This window comes from Salminus brasiliensis, chromosome 18, assembly GCF_030463535.1.
Source record: "Salminus brasiliensis chromosome 18, fSalBra1.hap2, whole genome shotgun sequence".
In the NCBI taxonomy this organism is placed as follows: Eukaryota; Metazoa; Chordata; class Actinopteri; order Characiformes; family Bryconidae; genus Salminus; species Salminus brasiliensis.
The window spans coordinates 1,060,960-1,078,864 of record NC_132895.1 but is presented as its reverse complement, the minus strand read 5'-3'; the positions used below and the strand labels follow the sequence as shown (position 1 = coordinate 1,078,864).

At 43.6% G+C, this 17,905-nt stretch overlaps 1 protein-coding gene across 2 annotated transcripts in view; it reads left to right on the top strand.

The window, feature by feature from the left end:
• The first annotated feature begins 2,666 nt into the window (after positions 1-2,666).
• Positions 2,667-17,905, top strand: part of LOC140538925 (gamma-aminobutyric acid receptor subunit beta-2) — a 105,700-nt gene continuing 90,461 nt past the window's right edge. The window contains exons 1-3 of one of the 2 annotated variants that reach the window (XM_072661469.1): positions 2,667-2,885; positions 3,055-3,146; positions 4,026-4,093. In XM_072661469.1, coding sequence (XP_072517570.1) covers positions 2,803-2,885; positions 3,055-3,146; positions 4,026-4,093 — 243 coding nt within the window. In that variant the 5' untranslated portion in view covers positions 2,667-2,802. The remainder of the gene's footprint in view (positions 2,886-3,054; positions 3,147-4,025; positions 4,094-17,905) is intronic. The other variant, XM_072661468.1, reaches the window with a different exon arrangement.

The window sequence follows — 17,905 nt, the reverse complement described above, 5'->3', positions numbered from 1 at the left end:
ATGGGGCGGAGTGAGCAGATTTCTTGGTGGGTTTCAAGACTTTGGCTTCAGAATTCTGAATGAGCTGGAGAGGTCTGTGGTGAAGGCATGTACCAGAATCTCAGCATAGGACAGAGTCTGGTGAAAATATGATGTGTGATTCCAATGTGAACAAAAAATTTAATGATCAACAACAAGTATGGAATCAGAGTATGCAGAGATGACTGTGCCAACAATCCTACATCTTACTTTAAAAAGTTAAACTAAAAAAATAGGAAGTGAGGGTAAATGTTGGGAAGGATTCTGTGGGTTTGAGTAATGTCAGCATAACAATGACATTTGAGATCTTAATGACTAATAATGTCTTAATAAATGACTTTTTATCTAAATTATAAAAAGCAGGAGGCCAAGGACAGAGCCTTGGGGAATACCTTAAATAACAACAGCAGTATTTGACTTGTGCCTCCCAATAGAAACAAACTGGTACCTTTCTGTTAAACAAAATCAGAACCAGGACAGAACAGTGGCAGAAAGTCATGATATGAGTATGTTATGATTATGACTGTATCAAAGGCTGTGGCATGGTTAAGCAGAAGAAGACCAGGAGCAAAATCAGGGTCAACAACAAAGACTGAACTATCGCTTTAACCAATCCACATTCTCAACATAATGCTATCTGAGTCTTGCTGCTGGTACTGGTGTTGAGTGGAAAGTTGTGGGGGTGTAGGGGGTTTCAGTGCATGTGCATCTAGATCACAATCATATTGCCAAATGCTTAATGAAGTTAGCTGTGTACTAATGTGTTTATTGGATTATTCTCCACCGCTTCCCAGCATTGTACTGTAGGAGCATGAGCACAGAGAGAGTCAAGGGCAGAGCAAGAAAGCTTAGACAGGTCAGAAGATAAAATCATTAAATCATTTCATTTGTTTAAAATAAAAATAGTAGGTGACACTTTCTTTTACTGTCCATAAAAGCAGAAATTTGGTTAAAAAAAAAAAAAACCCAGATGAGTATGATTGATCTCTGACCCCAGATTCAGTAGATATGTTTTCATATGTTTAGTTTACAACAGGAGATGCTAGGCTAACATTGCTAACAAACACTGGATTTGGACTGTCACCAGTCTCATTCCAGCAGGTTCTATTAGTCTGTAAGTCTGGATCCAGCACATCCCACAGGTAAACAACATCCAGACAGACTCATTCAGTACTCAGTCCAGGATCTTGAGTGTTCATTGTAGGTACTTTTGATGGTGAACAGCGGACAGCCTGTGGGCACACTGAATGGTCTGCAGCTCCTCAGCATCATACTCAGTAGGGGGCGCTGCACTGTGCGTTGAATAGATTCCACTGTTGTTACCAGTGAAAGAATCTATATTAGTACTATATGGAACCCGTTTTGCTGAGAGTGTAGGTCATCTAATAGAGAATACTGACCAAAAACTGACCAAATTACTCTGTAATACCTGTAAATCGCTCTGGATAAGAGCGTCAGCTAAATGCCAGAAATGCAAATGTAAAAACAACCTCTTGGATGTTTAGGTGGGTCTTGTTCTGGTTTGAATTTGTGGAAACCCTTTTGCTGATAGTTCTATGTAGCACCAACATGGGCTCCACTATCACAACATCAATTAGTGCCATGTAACTTCGTACATGCCTCTATTACCTGAAAGCTATTAGCTATTAGCCTCTGGTGCAGGGCTGCTCAATCCTGGTCCTGGAGATCTACCACCCTTCAGAGTTTAGATCCACCCCAAATCTAACACACCTGATCCAGATAATGAAGGCCCTCAGGAGCAACTGAGCATTAGAGTCAGCTGTGTTGGATCTGAACTCTTCAGGGTGTGCCAGCTTCTCAGCATCATACTCAGTAGGGGGCGCTGCACTGTGCATTGACTTGTTTCATCATTACACATTTCTGTTCTCGTACCGCAATGGTACTGTTGGTTCCACAGAGATGGGATAGTCAAAGTGTCTCAGGTCTTCATGCTGCCCATTCCTCCACATCCAACACATACGAGAACCAATTGTTCAGTGAACCAGACCTTCACATGCATGTACTGAGTCCCCTGTGTAGATCAGAGTGTAAATCTGCTGATATTAGAATAATCACTAATCACACTTTTTACTGGATTTATGTTCAGCTACTTTATCTGATCTGATGAGCTAAATGTTTCCACCAATTATTTATTATTAATGTTTAATGATTATTATTTTCTTATTGTCATAGTTACCTAATAATTAAACTGAGCCGAATCAGTAAAACGAGTCTTTTGGAGCTACCCTCGTACACATGCGCACTCTGTGGTAGTTTGTGTTGTGGGAATCACCCAGCCTCAGCGTGGTCCATTCCAACTGACCACAGGTCACCAAACACGTTTAGGTTTTCCATGAAAATAAGACAATTAAAAAACACCACCCACATAGTCTGCCTAAACTTATTCCCTTGCTCCCTTGATTCCTCCCTCTCTCCCTCCCTCCCTCACTCCCTCACTCAAGCTAACATGGCGAACACTTCTGACAGGGCTGGACACCATGTGCGCAAAAGCGTGCGTTCTGATTTTTGCGCACAGAAACGCAAACCGAGCTTCCCTCGACTTTTCCCCTTTAAAACGCTTTCCCTTTTTTCACACCCTCCCCTCCTGCCTCCCTGCCTCGGCGCCTCCGTGTTGTGCTGGAGCGTGCGCATGCGCACCACCAGTGGAGTCACGGCACCGGCCAGAAGAAGTTGGAGCTCTTCTGCCTTCAGAGAGAGAAAAAAACCAAACAAACACAAACAAGCCTCCAAATATTCCACACCTGCACGTGTCTGTATGAGAGGATGAGGATGTTTAGGATAAGGAAGCCTGGCCTGGCTCGGGTCTGGACTCTACCCGTGCTGGTGGCTGCCGTGTGCGCGCAAAGGTGAGTGTGAATCTGCCCGGGCGCCTTTTCGCGTTTGCGCTTTTACGCACAAAATAAAAAGCCAGCAACTTCTTTTTCCTCCTCTTCTGAGCGCGTAGACACTGTTAACGTGCCTCTTCTTCTTCTTCTTCTTCTTCTTCTTCTTCTTCCTCCTCTTCCTCCTCTCCAGCGTGAACGATCCTAGCAATATGTCCCTCGTGAAGGAAACTGTGGACAGGCTGTTGAAGGGATATGACATTCGCTTGAGGCCAGATTTTGGAGGTAAGCGAACACAAACAAACGTGTTGCGTGTTTGCTCCTCACTCCTCATCTGTGATGTTTGTCTGCTAGTGCTGCTAGTGTGCTAGTGGAGGCTCGCGGCAAGGGAAAAGAGCAGGCAGCCCCGTGCGCGTGGCTGAGCTAAGACCTGCGCGTTCAGGTGCGCGATAAACGGGCCACTTTGCCCAAAATAACTGAATTGTGACCTGTTTAATGCAGCGTGGAGCTACACGGGGAGGGCTGGAACGACCCTGGGTGTAGCGTACGCGTCCTGCTGCCCCACACACGCGCGTTTGATGGACGCTGGCGTGCGTTTTGGGGGTGGAGGGGGGGTCTGGGATATGGGTGGGCGCGTGTGTGTAGCCTACTCCATAATAAATATACAGAACTGCAATGCATACATGACTGGTAGGGCGCATGCATTCGCTTATAAACAAGGATTGGGGATGATAGTGGAGAGGCACGTGCTTTTGGGTTGCCAGAAAGGGGGGACATGTGCTTTAGGGGTGTGTAATTAAGGGTTCCCGTGCAGGATTCATAGTAGTTACATTAGTTACATTAGGACTTTTGTACAATATGCATGCATTTTATTGTATTTACAGTAGTGCTTTGTTGGGATCCAATAGAGCTGCATGCATTTTTTAATGTAATGTATAGATACATAGATGTTTAGTGAGAGATGCATGCATGTGCATGGCAGTAAGGGTGCTTCTTAGCTCTCCAGCTGGATGCAGGCTGTTAATAACGTGTCTGATGTTGAGTTAAATAGCACTAGAAGTGGGACCACCCACCCTACAGTGTTCAGCTGCATCTCATGTGCTCACAGGCGTTCAGAAAATGAGTTAATCAGCTTGCTTTTTCTGCATTTGGCTGCTCTTCCAGGTCCTCCAGTAGGGGTGGGGATGAATATAGACATAGCCAGCATAGACATGGTGTCAGAAGTCAATATGGTAAGTGATCACTTCTCATCTATCTGCATCCATTGGAGCCCAAAGCGTGTCTGTTACCATATTGCACACACACATCCACACTCACACACACACACACATCCATGAATATATCCACAAATACCCCATTTATCCACTGCCTCTGCACACAGCACTGCATACAGGACAAGAACACATTCAGTTCCAGTGACTGCTGAGGGCGGCTGTGTCCCAAATTCATCACTAGCGGCCTTTGCCAAGTGAGCAGCATCTGCACACCCACCTAGCCTTATTATAACAAGGCTCATCCTGTGCATGAGTCCATACATGCTCAGAATATGCAGCACAGAAACGCTGCCTCTCTGCTGTCTGGTTCAGTGGAAGGCTCTAAATCTCCATAGAAACGCGAGACGTCTTCAGCGAGAACATAGTCTCTGCATGCACGTTAGTTCTAAATTCTGAATTGCTGGAAGCTAGAACCCGTCAGCACGCCGATTCTGTGCTGGGGTTTGTGCCGCTGCCGCTCTGTCAGACAGTGCTGAGAAAAACAAAGTTTTTTTCCTGCATGCAAGAGCATCCCCTAGTGATGATTCCTGAGAATAACCTGTGAGGTCTGGAGCTGTGTGTGATGATTTCTGGGAATAAACCTGTGAGCTTTGGAGCTGCGTGTGATCATTTCTGAGAATAACCTGAGAGCTCTGGAGCTGAGGGTTTTGGGGGTTTGGGTTTTACGGGAAAAAGCTCATATGCAGCTTTTCTGAGATGCAGTCCAACTTCGCTTTCTTGAAACATCCACCAGCTTTTATATTAGTGGTGGTTTGTGTGTTATACCCAGAGAAAACACACCTTTATTTGAGATAGTTAACTCACAGAATACCCACACAGTGTCAGAACCACTGAACCTCAGATAAAGGGATGCATAGAAAGTAGCATAAATTAGGACCTGGCTGATTTACTGGCTGATGTTAAACCTCTGGGGTTTGATTATTAACTGTTTGTCTAATTCTGCCTTGAAGGAAACAGTAAACAATGTTGTTACAAACACATTTTAAGGCTGTGAGTGTCTGATGTTTGAGTAGCTTCATTATCAGGCTTGTCGTTATTTGCAGTTATCAGAATGAGTATGGCTGTGGACGGGTAGGGGTGTCGATAGGTAAGGAGTGGGCTTGGATAAAATGGTTGGGGTGAGTATGGATAGGTATGGGTATGGACAGGGGTGGGTGTGGATGTGTAGGAGTATGGTTTGGGGTGAGTGTGATTAGTCTAGATGGGTAAGGGTATAGATGAGTGTGGGTGTGGATGGGTATGCCTATAGATAGGAGGATATGAATGGATGTGGATAGTATGGATGGGATGGCTATGGATGAGTGTAGATGTGAGTGGGTAAGGGTGTGGATAGTATGGATGGGATGGCTATGGATGGGTGTGGGTGTGAATGGTATGGATGGCTATGGATGGATGTGGGTGTGGATGGTATGGATGGCTATGGATGGATGTGGATGGTATGGATGGCTATGGATGGATGTGGGTGTGGATGGTATGGATGGCTATGGATGGATGTGGATGGTATGAATAGGGTGGCTATGGATGGGTGTGGGTGTGGATGGAATGGATGGCTATGGATGGGTGTAGGTGTGGGTGGGTAAGGGTGTGGATAGTATGGATGAGATGGCTAAGAATGAGCGTGGGTGTGGATAGTATGGGTGGATGTGGGTGTGGATAGTATGGATGGATGTGGGTGTGGATGGATGTAGGTATGAATGGGGTGGGTGTGGATGGTGTGGGTGTGGATACAGATCTGTATGGTTATGAGTAGGTGGGTGTGGAAGGGTGGGTAAGCGTATAGATGGGTATGGGTGTGAGTATAAGTGTGTATATAGATGTGTATGGGTATGGGTGGGTGTTGAAAGTGGTATATGTGATATGGATTGGTATGAATGGGGTGGATGTGGATGGGTGTGAATAGGCATCAATCACAATCAATCAGTCAATCAATCAATTAACTGCAGTGCATTGGAATGAGTGTGGATGGGTAAGGAAGGGTGTGTAGTGGCAAATCTGATGAAACACGGGAGTGCTTTGACTTACAACGCCCTGTGTGTGTTCCTCAACCATGAGTGGATTTTAAAAGCAGGTTCTAGAGCCGAACTCTTCTCAGAACTCTGGTGTCTCAGGCATCAGGCAGCGTCTTCATCACCATTAGGTGAAGAACTTTCTGTGAGGAGCTTTTAGAAGCATTAAACTCTTTTGAAGGTCTGATTCCATTCACCTGATACCCATACTTTGTATCTAGAGTAGGCACAAATCGGATATCAGGTATCGGTATCGGACCAATGCCAGTAGAAGGTGTTTTTTACCACCTCAGCTGGTGTCAGACTGATGATGTTTCTAATGAAAAGAAATCAATAAAATCCCTAATCGTATTATTGTAAATCGTGTCTCTCAGCAGTAAGTAAGAAGCTCCAGATCTCATCAGAACCGATAAAGCAGCTGAACATAAATCCAGTAAAAAGGAGAAACAAGAGCTTCTCATTCTGAAGAAAGAAAGTAGTGAGATCTTGTCGGTGAGCTAGTCTGAAGAACAGAGCTTGGTTCCTCCAGGGTTCTCCTGGACGCCCCCCAGTCCAGCCAGCACAGCGTGGAGGATGTGTTCACCTCCATCAGCAGCAGCAGCAGCAGCAGCAGCAGCATCTCACCTGATTTACCATCATTAAGCCCTGATTTACCATCAAACCAGGTGTTGATCTGAGGAGAACTCTAAATAATACTAGACTCCATGAGGGGAACTTTGGAGATGTTCTACTGATGAACACAGTGATGGAGAACCACCTCCTAATTCTCAGAGGGGACTAAAACTTTTGCACAGTACTGTGTGTTTGGATGTTTTGATGCATAGCAATGAAGGATGAATCACATTGCTTTGTGTGTGTGTGTGTGTGTGTGTGTGCTTAAACGATCTCTTTGAAAGGCCAAGAGAGTGTAAATACACACATCACTGCTCCAGAGGCTGTGTGTGTTCAGATTCTCTCTGGCTCGGCCTCTTGCATGCAGTCATGTGGATTAAACATTTCTTTTGCGCTGGGTAACGAGCTGAAGCGAGCCGAGCGTCCAGCTCACCATCAACTGGAGCCTGACGTTATGTGGCCTCCAGTGGTTAAACGGATATTGGGCCGTGGTGTTGAAAGGAAAGGATCACAGCCATCTGCATAATGAGGGAAAGGGAAGCGGTCTGGGGTCGAGTGTCTCAGCGCTCAGACCTGAGATCATAATAAAGTTCTCGCCGTTCTTCAGGAAAAATAAATCTATAAATAAATAAATACACTGAGGGGGATTAACCTCTTAAACTAAGGGCTGGTTTCCCAGAAAAGGATTAAGCCTATTCCTAGACTGATAAAGGACCATTCAGAATGCTCTGTAGTTCAAGACTAGGCCTAATCCCTGTCTGGCCTAAACATCTGTATGTACAGTAGGTGCACGCCTCACTTCATCACTCATACACTGAATAATTGATATTACATTTATGGCATTTTCTGAGGTTCTTATCCAGAGCATACAAGTGAATCATCTTACGCAGGAAGGAGGATGTAGAGTTATGAGTCTCGTGAGGTTTGCTTTCCCAACCTGGAAAATAAAAAAATGTAGTCTGCTATGGGCAGGGTTGTTACCCACTACAGTGCATAGTAGATGGTAAATATTCCACACTAGGTACTAAACAATTCATAGTGAATGCAGAATAATAAGTAGTAGATTAAGTAGATTAATAATTCATATACAAATATTCAATCAAATCAATAGATACTGAAAACTCAATAGTTGATACTGAATAATTCACAGTAGATTGTGAATTATTTATACTACGTACTAAGTAATTCATGGCGGATACTGAATAATCCATACTAAGAACTAAGTAATCATAATTACTGACTAAAACTGACTAGATCAAATTATATATTGAATTATTACTTGGTACTGAGTGGGTACTGAATATTCAATAGTACATACTAAATACTCATACTAGGTACTGAATAATTCATAGTGGATTCTGTATAAATAGTAGCAGACACTGCATAAATTATAGTTGGTACTGAAGAATTTATAGTAGATAAATCATAGTGTATACTAAATAATTCATAGCAGGTACTGAATACTGAAAAATTCATAGTGGGTACTGAATATTTAACATTACATACTGAATAACCCATACTAGGTACTGAATAATTCATAGTGGATTCTAAATTGATACTGGGTACTGAATAGTTCATGGCGGATACTGAATAATCCATACTAGCTACTGAATAATTCATAGTGGGCACTGAACATTTACCAGCACATACTGAATAAGTCATAGTGGGTACTGTACATTTACCAGTACATACTGAATAATTCATGCTAGTTACTGAATAATTCATAGTGGGTACTGAACATTTACCAGTACATACTGAATAACCCATACGAGATACTGAATAATTCATACTAGCTACTGAATAATTCATAGTGGGCACTAAACATTTACCAGCACATACTGAATAAGTCGTAGTGGGTACTGTACATTTACCAGTACATACTGAATAATTCATACTAGTTACTGAATAATTCATAGTGGGTACTGAACATTTACCAGTACATACTGAATAACCCATACGAGATACTGAATAATTCATACTAGCTACTGAATAATTCATAGTGAGTACTGAACATTTACCAGCACATACTGAATAATTCATACTAGGTACTGAATAAATCATAGTGGGTGCTGAAAAATGCTGGAAATCTTCAGTATTTTGTGATCAGAGAGGTGGAATTACTGAATCAGCAAAACTAAATATTTACCCACCGGACAGGTATAGAACAGCTCAAGTGTACTTTAGCATAGAATTATTGTTGTTGGATCAGTTTGTAGATATAAAAAACAATAAATAAACAATAAATAATTAAAAATAAATCATATAAATACATAATATATCATAATACTCTGCTGTGCAGTGAGCTGGGGTGTTACCCACTACTTGTTGCCCACTACACAAAGATTTATCCAGTGTCTCAATGTGGGCCACTAATGGGGCCAAGTTGGGCTACCTAGAGACCCAATTGAGTGGTCATCATTTGGTCCCCTGATGAGCCCCTTATGGGGTTTTTTATGTTGGCTAGTAATGGGGCCAGAGTGGGCTACATATGGGGCCCTTATGGGCAAGATGGGAAGTAAACTAGTGTCTGGAGTAAACTAGTTACTCCAGAAAATTCACAGTGGTAATCCATAGTAGATGGATTGGTAAATAATCCATACTAGTACTGAATAATTCACAGTGAATGCTGAGTAATCATTAGTAGATAATGCATAATTCACTTTAATTATGCATAATAAGATAATACTTTCACTTTTCTTTACAGAGAGTGTAATTAGTCCTGTTTAATTTGATGAATATTCAGAGATTTAATTGAATATATATATTATATATATATATATATATATATATATATATATATATATATATATATATAATATATTGGAATCTGACGCTACTGATGCATTTTGCATTTTGCATGCATGTCAAAATATCTTGAATAATATTGTGTATTGTTGAAATGTCATTAAATATTGTGATATAATAGTTTTACCATATCACTCAGCCCTAGTTTCCACCTTGAGGTAGTTTGATAAATTATATATTATCGTATCCTGATGGACAGACCGAAGCGATGTTTAGAAGTGCTTATAGCCTTCCCCCCTCAGAACACAGCATCTGCCACTACAGTAATCGCTGTTAGACACAAGAAGACAACCATATTTATCATTTTTGTGACGGACACTACATGCTTTTATCCCATCCGGGCAGTGAACACACACATACACACCAGTGAAACACACACACAGTGGACCGTGAGCCATTGCTGCGGTGCCCGGGGAGCAGAGAGAGAGTGCAGGGCCTTATTCAAGGGCCCAACAGTGGAAGCTTACCAAGCCCAGGTATCGAACCCACGACCCTGTCATCAACAGCCTGATCAATAGTGTAACATCAGTTTCTCACTGATGACCAGGACACTCATTTATTCCAGTATGGTGATGACAACTATTCTGTTAGTAGTCGTTCAATTCCTAACACACACATGCACACACACACACACACCTCTGTGATGGCAGATTCCAGTTCATGCCGTAATGAGACTCTGCTGCTAATTTGCCCATTTCTAGACACTGTTATCATGACATTCAGCCGACCTCGACCTCCCCCCCGTTTCTCACAGTATATGGCCAGGCTTGTCTAAATACACCTGGATTTTCACATCTGTAAGAATCACTGGAGATGCAATGAATGACAGAGGAAACCGGTTTCCTGCGCACTGCATGTAGAAATCGGACGTGCTGTCAGTGTCTTCTATTTTAGGTGTCTCTCTGAGTTGCCTTTAGAAATCCACAGTGAATGACATGCAGAAGTGATGCGTCTTTTAAAGCAGTCTCTCACACACCCTCAGGTCCGTCTTCCTGGCTGTGTTTCCTTTACTGCATATAGCACACACTGACTCACAGCCACAAATACATATGTCTCTATACACCGATCAGCCATAACATCAGTACCACCTGCCTAATACTGAGTAGGTCCCCCTTGTGCCACCACAACGCATCTGACTATTCAAGGCGTGGACTCTACAAGATCTCTGAATGTGTCCTGCTGTGGTCTCTGGCACCAAGACTAATGTTAGTCCTGTAAGCTCTAAGGTGGAGTATCCTTTATGAGTATGCCCATGACCCTGTCACTGGTTCACCGGTTGTCCTTCCTCCTTGGAGCACTTTTAGTAGGTAGGTACTGACCACTGTGTACCGGGAACATCCCACAAGACCTGTCCTGGAGATGTTCTGACCCTGTCATTGTCGAGAACATCACAGTTTGGTTCTTGTCTAAGTGTCTCAGATTCTTACGCTTGTCCATTTCTCCTACTTCATCACCTTCATCACCTTTAAGAACTGACTGTTCACTCACTGCCTAATATGTAGATCCACCTCTCGACAGGAACCTGCCACTGGAGCCAGATCATCAGTGTCCACCTGGCGGTGGTGCTAATGTTATAACTGATTGGTCTATATAAAAAAAGGGTGTCCACAAACATTTGGACAACATTTCCAGTCAGCACATAACTGAGGGCCACCTGGAGTAGCAAAGGCTTGGAAATTGGGCCCATGTTGGCAATCCCAGAGGGGGCACACAAAGATTTGTCCAGTGTCTCAATGTGGGCCACTAATGGGGCCAAGTTGGGCTACCTAGAACCCCAAATTGAGTGGTCATCCTTTGGTCCCCTATGAGCCCCTTATTGGGTCTTCTTATGTTGGCTAGTAATGGGGCCAGAGTGGGCTACATATGGGGCCCTCATGGGCAAGATGGGAAGTAAACAAAGTATTGTAGATCGTTAGAGACGATATCACTTAAAGCTAAGTAAGTCCTCCTTGTACAAAATCTCACGTAGCCGCTGCTACACTGCTGTAATGACAACAGTTGAATGGGTCCAGTAGGTGAGATGTGATTACAGCAGGCTTGTCTAGCAGCGGGAACAAAGGTCGAACATGATTATAGGCGATGTGAGTGGTCAAGGCAGGCTGGCTAAAGCTTCCTGACATTAACAACCTGCCAGTCTGGGTGTGGTTATGGGGAAGGTCGTGCTCCCTCGTCGCTCTGGGCTGCAGATGATTCACAGCCGAGACGTGGAATACAAATGAAAGGGTGAAAGTGAAACCAAGGGCTAACGAGTGAGGCCACGCTGCCCGCAGGCCAGTGTTGTTTTTTCTGCTGCTTTTATTTTTTTTTTTGCTTTGGTCTGTGCTGAGCTGCCCTTCCTTTCAGATTTACCTATACTGTTGTTCTGTCTTTTTTATTACAAATAACAATAGCTAGGTTGCGCTGACTTGGTGCTAGGACAGACTGACTCGCCACGTTTACCATTACATATATACGCATATCATTTACTACACACTCACTGCTGATTTTATTTAGGCTGGAAAAAATGGTCAAGCTTTCTAGTAAACTGCTTTACAGATAGATACAGATAGTTTGGCAAAAAAGGTAAGATAAACTACATGAAAAAAGTATTTGGACACCTGCTCGTTCATTCTTTCTTCTGAAATCGGAGTAACCGCCTTACATTTACATTTATGGCATTTAGCAGACGCTCTTCTCCAGAGCGACTTACAAAGGTGCTTTACTATTTATCCAAGAAAAACCTCAGCTAGTTTGAAAAGGCTAATAATTTAAAGATACCTCTAAGTTTAGTAAACTCTACTAAACACAAGTCAATAAGGTGACCACTCTGCTATTCGCCCAAGTACTCTCTGGGTTTGAGGACAGCGTTGGACTCTGCTGTTCGGACACCCAGGGGGAGTTCGTTCCACCACTTCGGTGCAGGACAGTAAAAAGTCTGGACGCTCGTCTTCCGTGGATCTTAAAGGATGGCGGGTCGAGCCGAGCCGTACTTGAAGCTGGAAGGGCTCTTGATGCAGATCGGCTTTTGACCATCGGCATCAAGTACGGAGGGGCTGGCTGGTCCAGTCTTGGCTTTGTAGACCAGAGTCAGGGTTCTGAATCTGATGACCTGGGCAGCAGCTACAGGAAGCCAGTGAAGAGAGAATGCAGCAGTGAATTCTGAATGAGTTGCAGGGGCCTGATGGTGCGTAAAGGAAGACCTGCAGTGGTCAAGTTTTGAAGTGACGAGAGACTAAACAAGCACCTGGGCGACTCTCTAGAGAGGAAGGGTCGAAGGCTTCTCTATTGTCCAGAAAAGAAGAAATGGAAAGCTTTCCACTAGATTTTGGAGGAGCATTGATGTAAAGGTTTGATTACATTCATCCACAACAGCGTTAGTGAGGTCAGGATGTTGGATGATCGCCACCCCACCCCATCATCCCCAGCTCTCCAACTCATGCCAAAGTCCCTCTACTAGCCCACGCCTGGCATTAGGCAGTATGGTGCCAATAGGTCCAAGTTTATCTGCTCCAGATATTCCTATTCTATTGGCAGTACTTCTTTTTGGTCTTGCTCTCTTTGGGTGGTTAGATGGCTCTCTAGCTACCAGCTACTTCAGTGTGATATTGGCCGCCATGGGCGTCTGTTAGCCGATGTGTTAGAGCTGGGTACCCGACCCATTCCTCAGCAGCAGTTTAAGAGGTGGTGGCTGGTTGTGTCTGTGTTGGAGGATCTTCACGTAGCATGTGGGGATCCTCACCATACCAGAAGGAGAGCACTAACCAGTGGGTGTAATAGTGGGGAGGAAAGTTGGGTAAAAAAGGTGGTTTGGTGGTTTTTGGCCAAGTTGAAGGTTCTTCACATTGCTGGAAAACCTTTTATCTACAAGTACATTAAGAGTCAAAGAACCCTTAAGAGTCAAAGAACCCTTTATCAACATTATTCAGAACCCTGTCGCCTCAAAGTGCAGGTCAAAGCAGAACGCTAGTCTGTCTGTTTGAGCAAACAGTCACGCAGTTACGAGTATAGATTGAAAATAAAAGTCAACTGGTGTTCATCGACCCACAGAGCAGCTCACAATTCCAGAGCCTGATATTTTCAAATGGATTTGTCTCTCGCTGGATGGAGATATCGCAGTGATCGCTCCTCCGAGACAAAACAGGTTTGGAGAAGCGCAGGATGCCAAGAACCTAGTCTTTGTAGTATTAGGACTTGGAGGCAGTTCCACTCTCTTCTGAGCCGAAATAAAACATAAAGGTATTAGAAAATCAGCATTAAACTGTTTGGCAGCGTTGGCTCTGCTCTCGTTTCATCTCCTCCTCGGGTAAATGTCAGACGCATTACTGAAAGAATGCTGATAATGATTCCCGAGTGTGGCATTAAAATGACACTTTGAAACACAAATCTCATGTCTCGCCATTTAGAGCAGCTGAGGGTGGAGATAGGGTGGCTGATTTTGGGGAGCAGGACAGGTGGGTGAGATGTCCTGTTGTGTTCCGGACAAATTTGACTGATTTGCGAGTTTTCTCTCCTTTTATACACCTTTGGTGTTCCCTGGCTCCAGACTAAGGCCCTGTCCCTATGAACCAGGGACCATGCGGCCGGACATCAGCAGTCAGAGCCTGAGAGAGCACAATTGGCCTTGCTCTATCCATGGGGGTAGATGGCGCTCTCTTTCTCCCCAGATCACTTCAGTGTGATGCTGGCCGGCACGGGCATCTGCTAGCCGACGCATCAGTGCTGGGTATCTGCTGCTTTCCTCTGAGTGAGTTGGTAGCCTGGGGATGTTGCATCAGCAGCGGTTCTAAAAGGGGCGGCGGCTGGTTGTGCATGTTTCACAGAGTTGGGAGCAGTACATGTGATGGGGAGAGTACTAAAAAGTGAGGTGGTAATAAGTAATTGGCTATTTAAAAAAGGGGAGGAACTGGGGATGGACACTCGCATGTCTCTATGTTGTGACTGATTCTGAGATTCCCAGTGCAATGAATGGGGTGCACCCTTCTTGTGTGCAGATAATACCAATACACCCTAGCACCCACCTGGAACACAGTGCATAGCTACCTAATAATTGGGGTTGCACATGCTTTTCCCCATATTCATATCCCCCAATACGTCGTTAGATCTTCACAGGGGTCATCAGGGCTTCACTGATTTAAGCCCACAGCACCTCTGGAAGGCTCAACAGTGATGTCTGGCGTCGTCCCAGATCCACTCTTCTCCAAGCTCACCTCACAGAATGATCACCTAACTGGACAGTGGTGACTCAGCAGTTTAAGGTGCACGTATTCACGTATTCGTCACTGTACAGTGTGGACTGTACAGCGAAATGTGTCCTCCGCATTTAACCCATCTGGTAGTGAACACACTCACACACACGTGTTAGGGGCAGTGAGTACACACACACACCCAGAGCGGTGGGCAGCCAACTCCAGCGCCCGGGGAGCAGAGAGGGTAAAGGGCCTTGCTCAAGGGCCCAACAGTGGCAGCTTGCCGAGCCCGGGAATCGAACCCACAACCCTGTTATCGATATCCCGGCGCTCTAACCGCTGAGCCACCACTGCCCCGGGCAGTAAGCACCGGGCTATTGATGGCAGGGTTGTTGGTTCAATACCCAGGCTTGGCAAGCTGCCACTGTTGGGTCCTTGAGCAAGGCCCTTGTGTGTTTGGCCACTAGTGTGTATGTATGTGTTCACTGTATGGAGGCAATGCAGGAGGTCCAACACAAATGGTGAACATGCTGGCCATACTACATCTGCACATGCAGGCACACCCCACCCAACCTCAGCCCTTCTTATCCACAATCATTTATCTAAGGATTTGTTCTGATGAAGCTGTATGAGCTCAGGTTAATGAATAGCATGAATAGCTAATAGTAGAAAACTAGGTGATACAATGTGTATTTTTATGGATTTCTAATCAGCTTTAATGGGCCGGCCATTTTTGACTGGGAACACAGAACTAGTTCAAATGAAATGACCACAGCAGGAGGGCTGAGCTCGGTTAGGTATCAGAAAAACGCCTGAAATCAAAATCTCCACTGTAATAAAACTCTCACATCCGGAGAGCAGGATGAGCGCAATACCCGAGTTTAGTACCCAGATGTTTACGTCACATGATCACATGACCATGCTTTATTTACAATCTCTTATTTCAGTTTAAAGCTTTGTTACAGGCTATAGAGGTCTTATTGTTGTAAATAAACTTTATCTACATTAAATTTGAGCATAGCTTTTTTGATGAGCTGTTAACAGACATCACTGATGTGTAGATGTTCATGTGTAGATTCTGTTTATTATAGTGTTGCACCGATACTGATACCGTTTTGGTATCGGCGCCAAACTGGCACTAATACACATATCTGTACTTTTTCTTTTTTTTTTTTTTGCTTGAAACATTTTTGTTTGCAGACTTTGTGATAAAATCAAACAATCAGTAAAGGACGGTTATAAATAATTAAATTCATTTTAATATTTTTTTATTAATTAAACATTCATTTCATGGAACTTTTAGCACTTACTGTTTCCGTGTGCTGTTTTTAGTTGAGTTTCAGCAGCCTGTTTAAAGGAAACACTGAAGTTTAGTAGGTTTTACACAGAGACATAAACCTGAATGTGAAATTGTTGCAGAAGCACTTCCTGTTTCTAAACTGGCTTTTTTCACTGCTCTGAAATGTGAATTTAAACACCAATTAAAAGCGTTTTGGTGAAGCTCAGCAAGATCATGATTCCTCACCTGCACTTGTTAATGCATTGTGGGCGTTTTTAGTTTTTATAGCTCTGAAACTTTTCAAATGTGCAGTTTCTCAACCAGTAAATTGTAGTAGATATTTTAAATTAAATTAAATTTTAGTAGAATTTTTTATAAGATCAGTAGATATTATTTGAGATCAGATATAAAAACATACTACCGAAAAGTTGAAAAGTGGAACTCTGTATTTAAGTCAGAATTGGTATCGGTACTCTGTATTGGCAGATACTTGGAAATCGGAAAGGGAAAGGGTGGGATTGGTGCATCCCTACATTATAATAGCAGGTGTTTACAGTAACAGTTTATTGGTGTGGAATTGAAATAATCACCCACTTTCGGTTCAGAGTAGCTGATTATTACAAGGTTTGTTGGTCTAGATCATACGCTTAGTAAGACTACTTCATATATAATACTGCAAATACTACTTTTGAGCTTTTCTGGTCTAGAACCTATGCAGCTTTTTTGGTCTAGAACCTATGAGCTTTTCTGGTCTTTGAGCTTTTCTGGTCTAGAACCTATGCAGCCGGTGTGAAAGGCTGCATAGTGTATTATTTACCTCATCTGATGTGAAATGAGCTTTGCATCCAGACTGCAATAAAATCTCGAGTTCATTCATCAGGTAATTCAGCCTGTAAAGCTCTACTGGGAACATATTTGTTTTCCGGGGGACGGGTTGCACATCTCCTCAGTGTTAAAACTCTCACATCCAGAACATCACCGCAGGACCGTTGATTTTACCATCTCCTGGTCACATGATTAGATTCCATTTACAACTTTTGATGAATGCAGACAGTTCAAGCTACACTTGCTCTTATTTTAGTTTGGTGTGAAGAAAAATAGTGTTGTAATGACTAATCAACTTAGTCGACTAATCAAATAAGTTGGCAACTAATTAAATAGTTGATTAGTTGGTGACATCATTACCCAAGTTTCTATATACATACATGTATAAAAGTGCATAAAATAATAGTTTAAGAGTAAGAGAGTTAATAAGAGTTTTTTAATGTTTATTAAAAACATGAACCAATGCTGAAAGTCTGATGTCAGTTGGGAGATCAGATCACAGTCTGGAAATATAAGCTGCAAAAGTTTATGCGCCCAGTTTAGTTTGTGGAACAATCCATAACCCTTGATTGGAGGACCTCTGTGATCTTACATTATTAAGAGTAAGATCACTGACCCTTCCTCTCTAGAGAGTCGCCCAGGTGCTTGTTCAGTTTCTCGTCACTTCAAGACTTAACCACTGCAGCTCTCTTCTGACTGGTCGCAGCATCACACCCCTGCAACTTATCCAGAACACAGCGGCACAGGTCGGGTGGTCTTCAACATCTGCTGCTGCGTTCTCTCTTCACTGGCTTCCTGTAGCTGCTGCCCAGGTCATCAGATTCAGACCCCTGACTCTGGACTACAAAGCTAAGACTGGACCAGCCAGCCCCTCCGTACTTGATGGCGATGGTCAAAAGCCGATCTGCACCAAGAGCCCTTCCATCTTCAAGTACAGCTCGGCTCGACCCGCCATCCTTTAAGATCCACAGAAGACGAGCGTCCAGACTTTTTACTGTCCTGCACCGAAGTGGAGGAACGAACTTCCCCTGGGTGTCCGAACAGCAGAGCCCAACACTCGCTGTCCTCAAACCCAGAC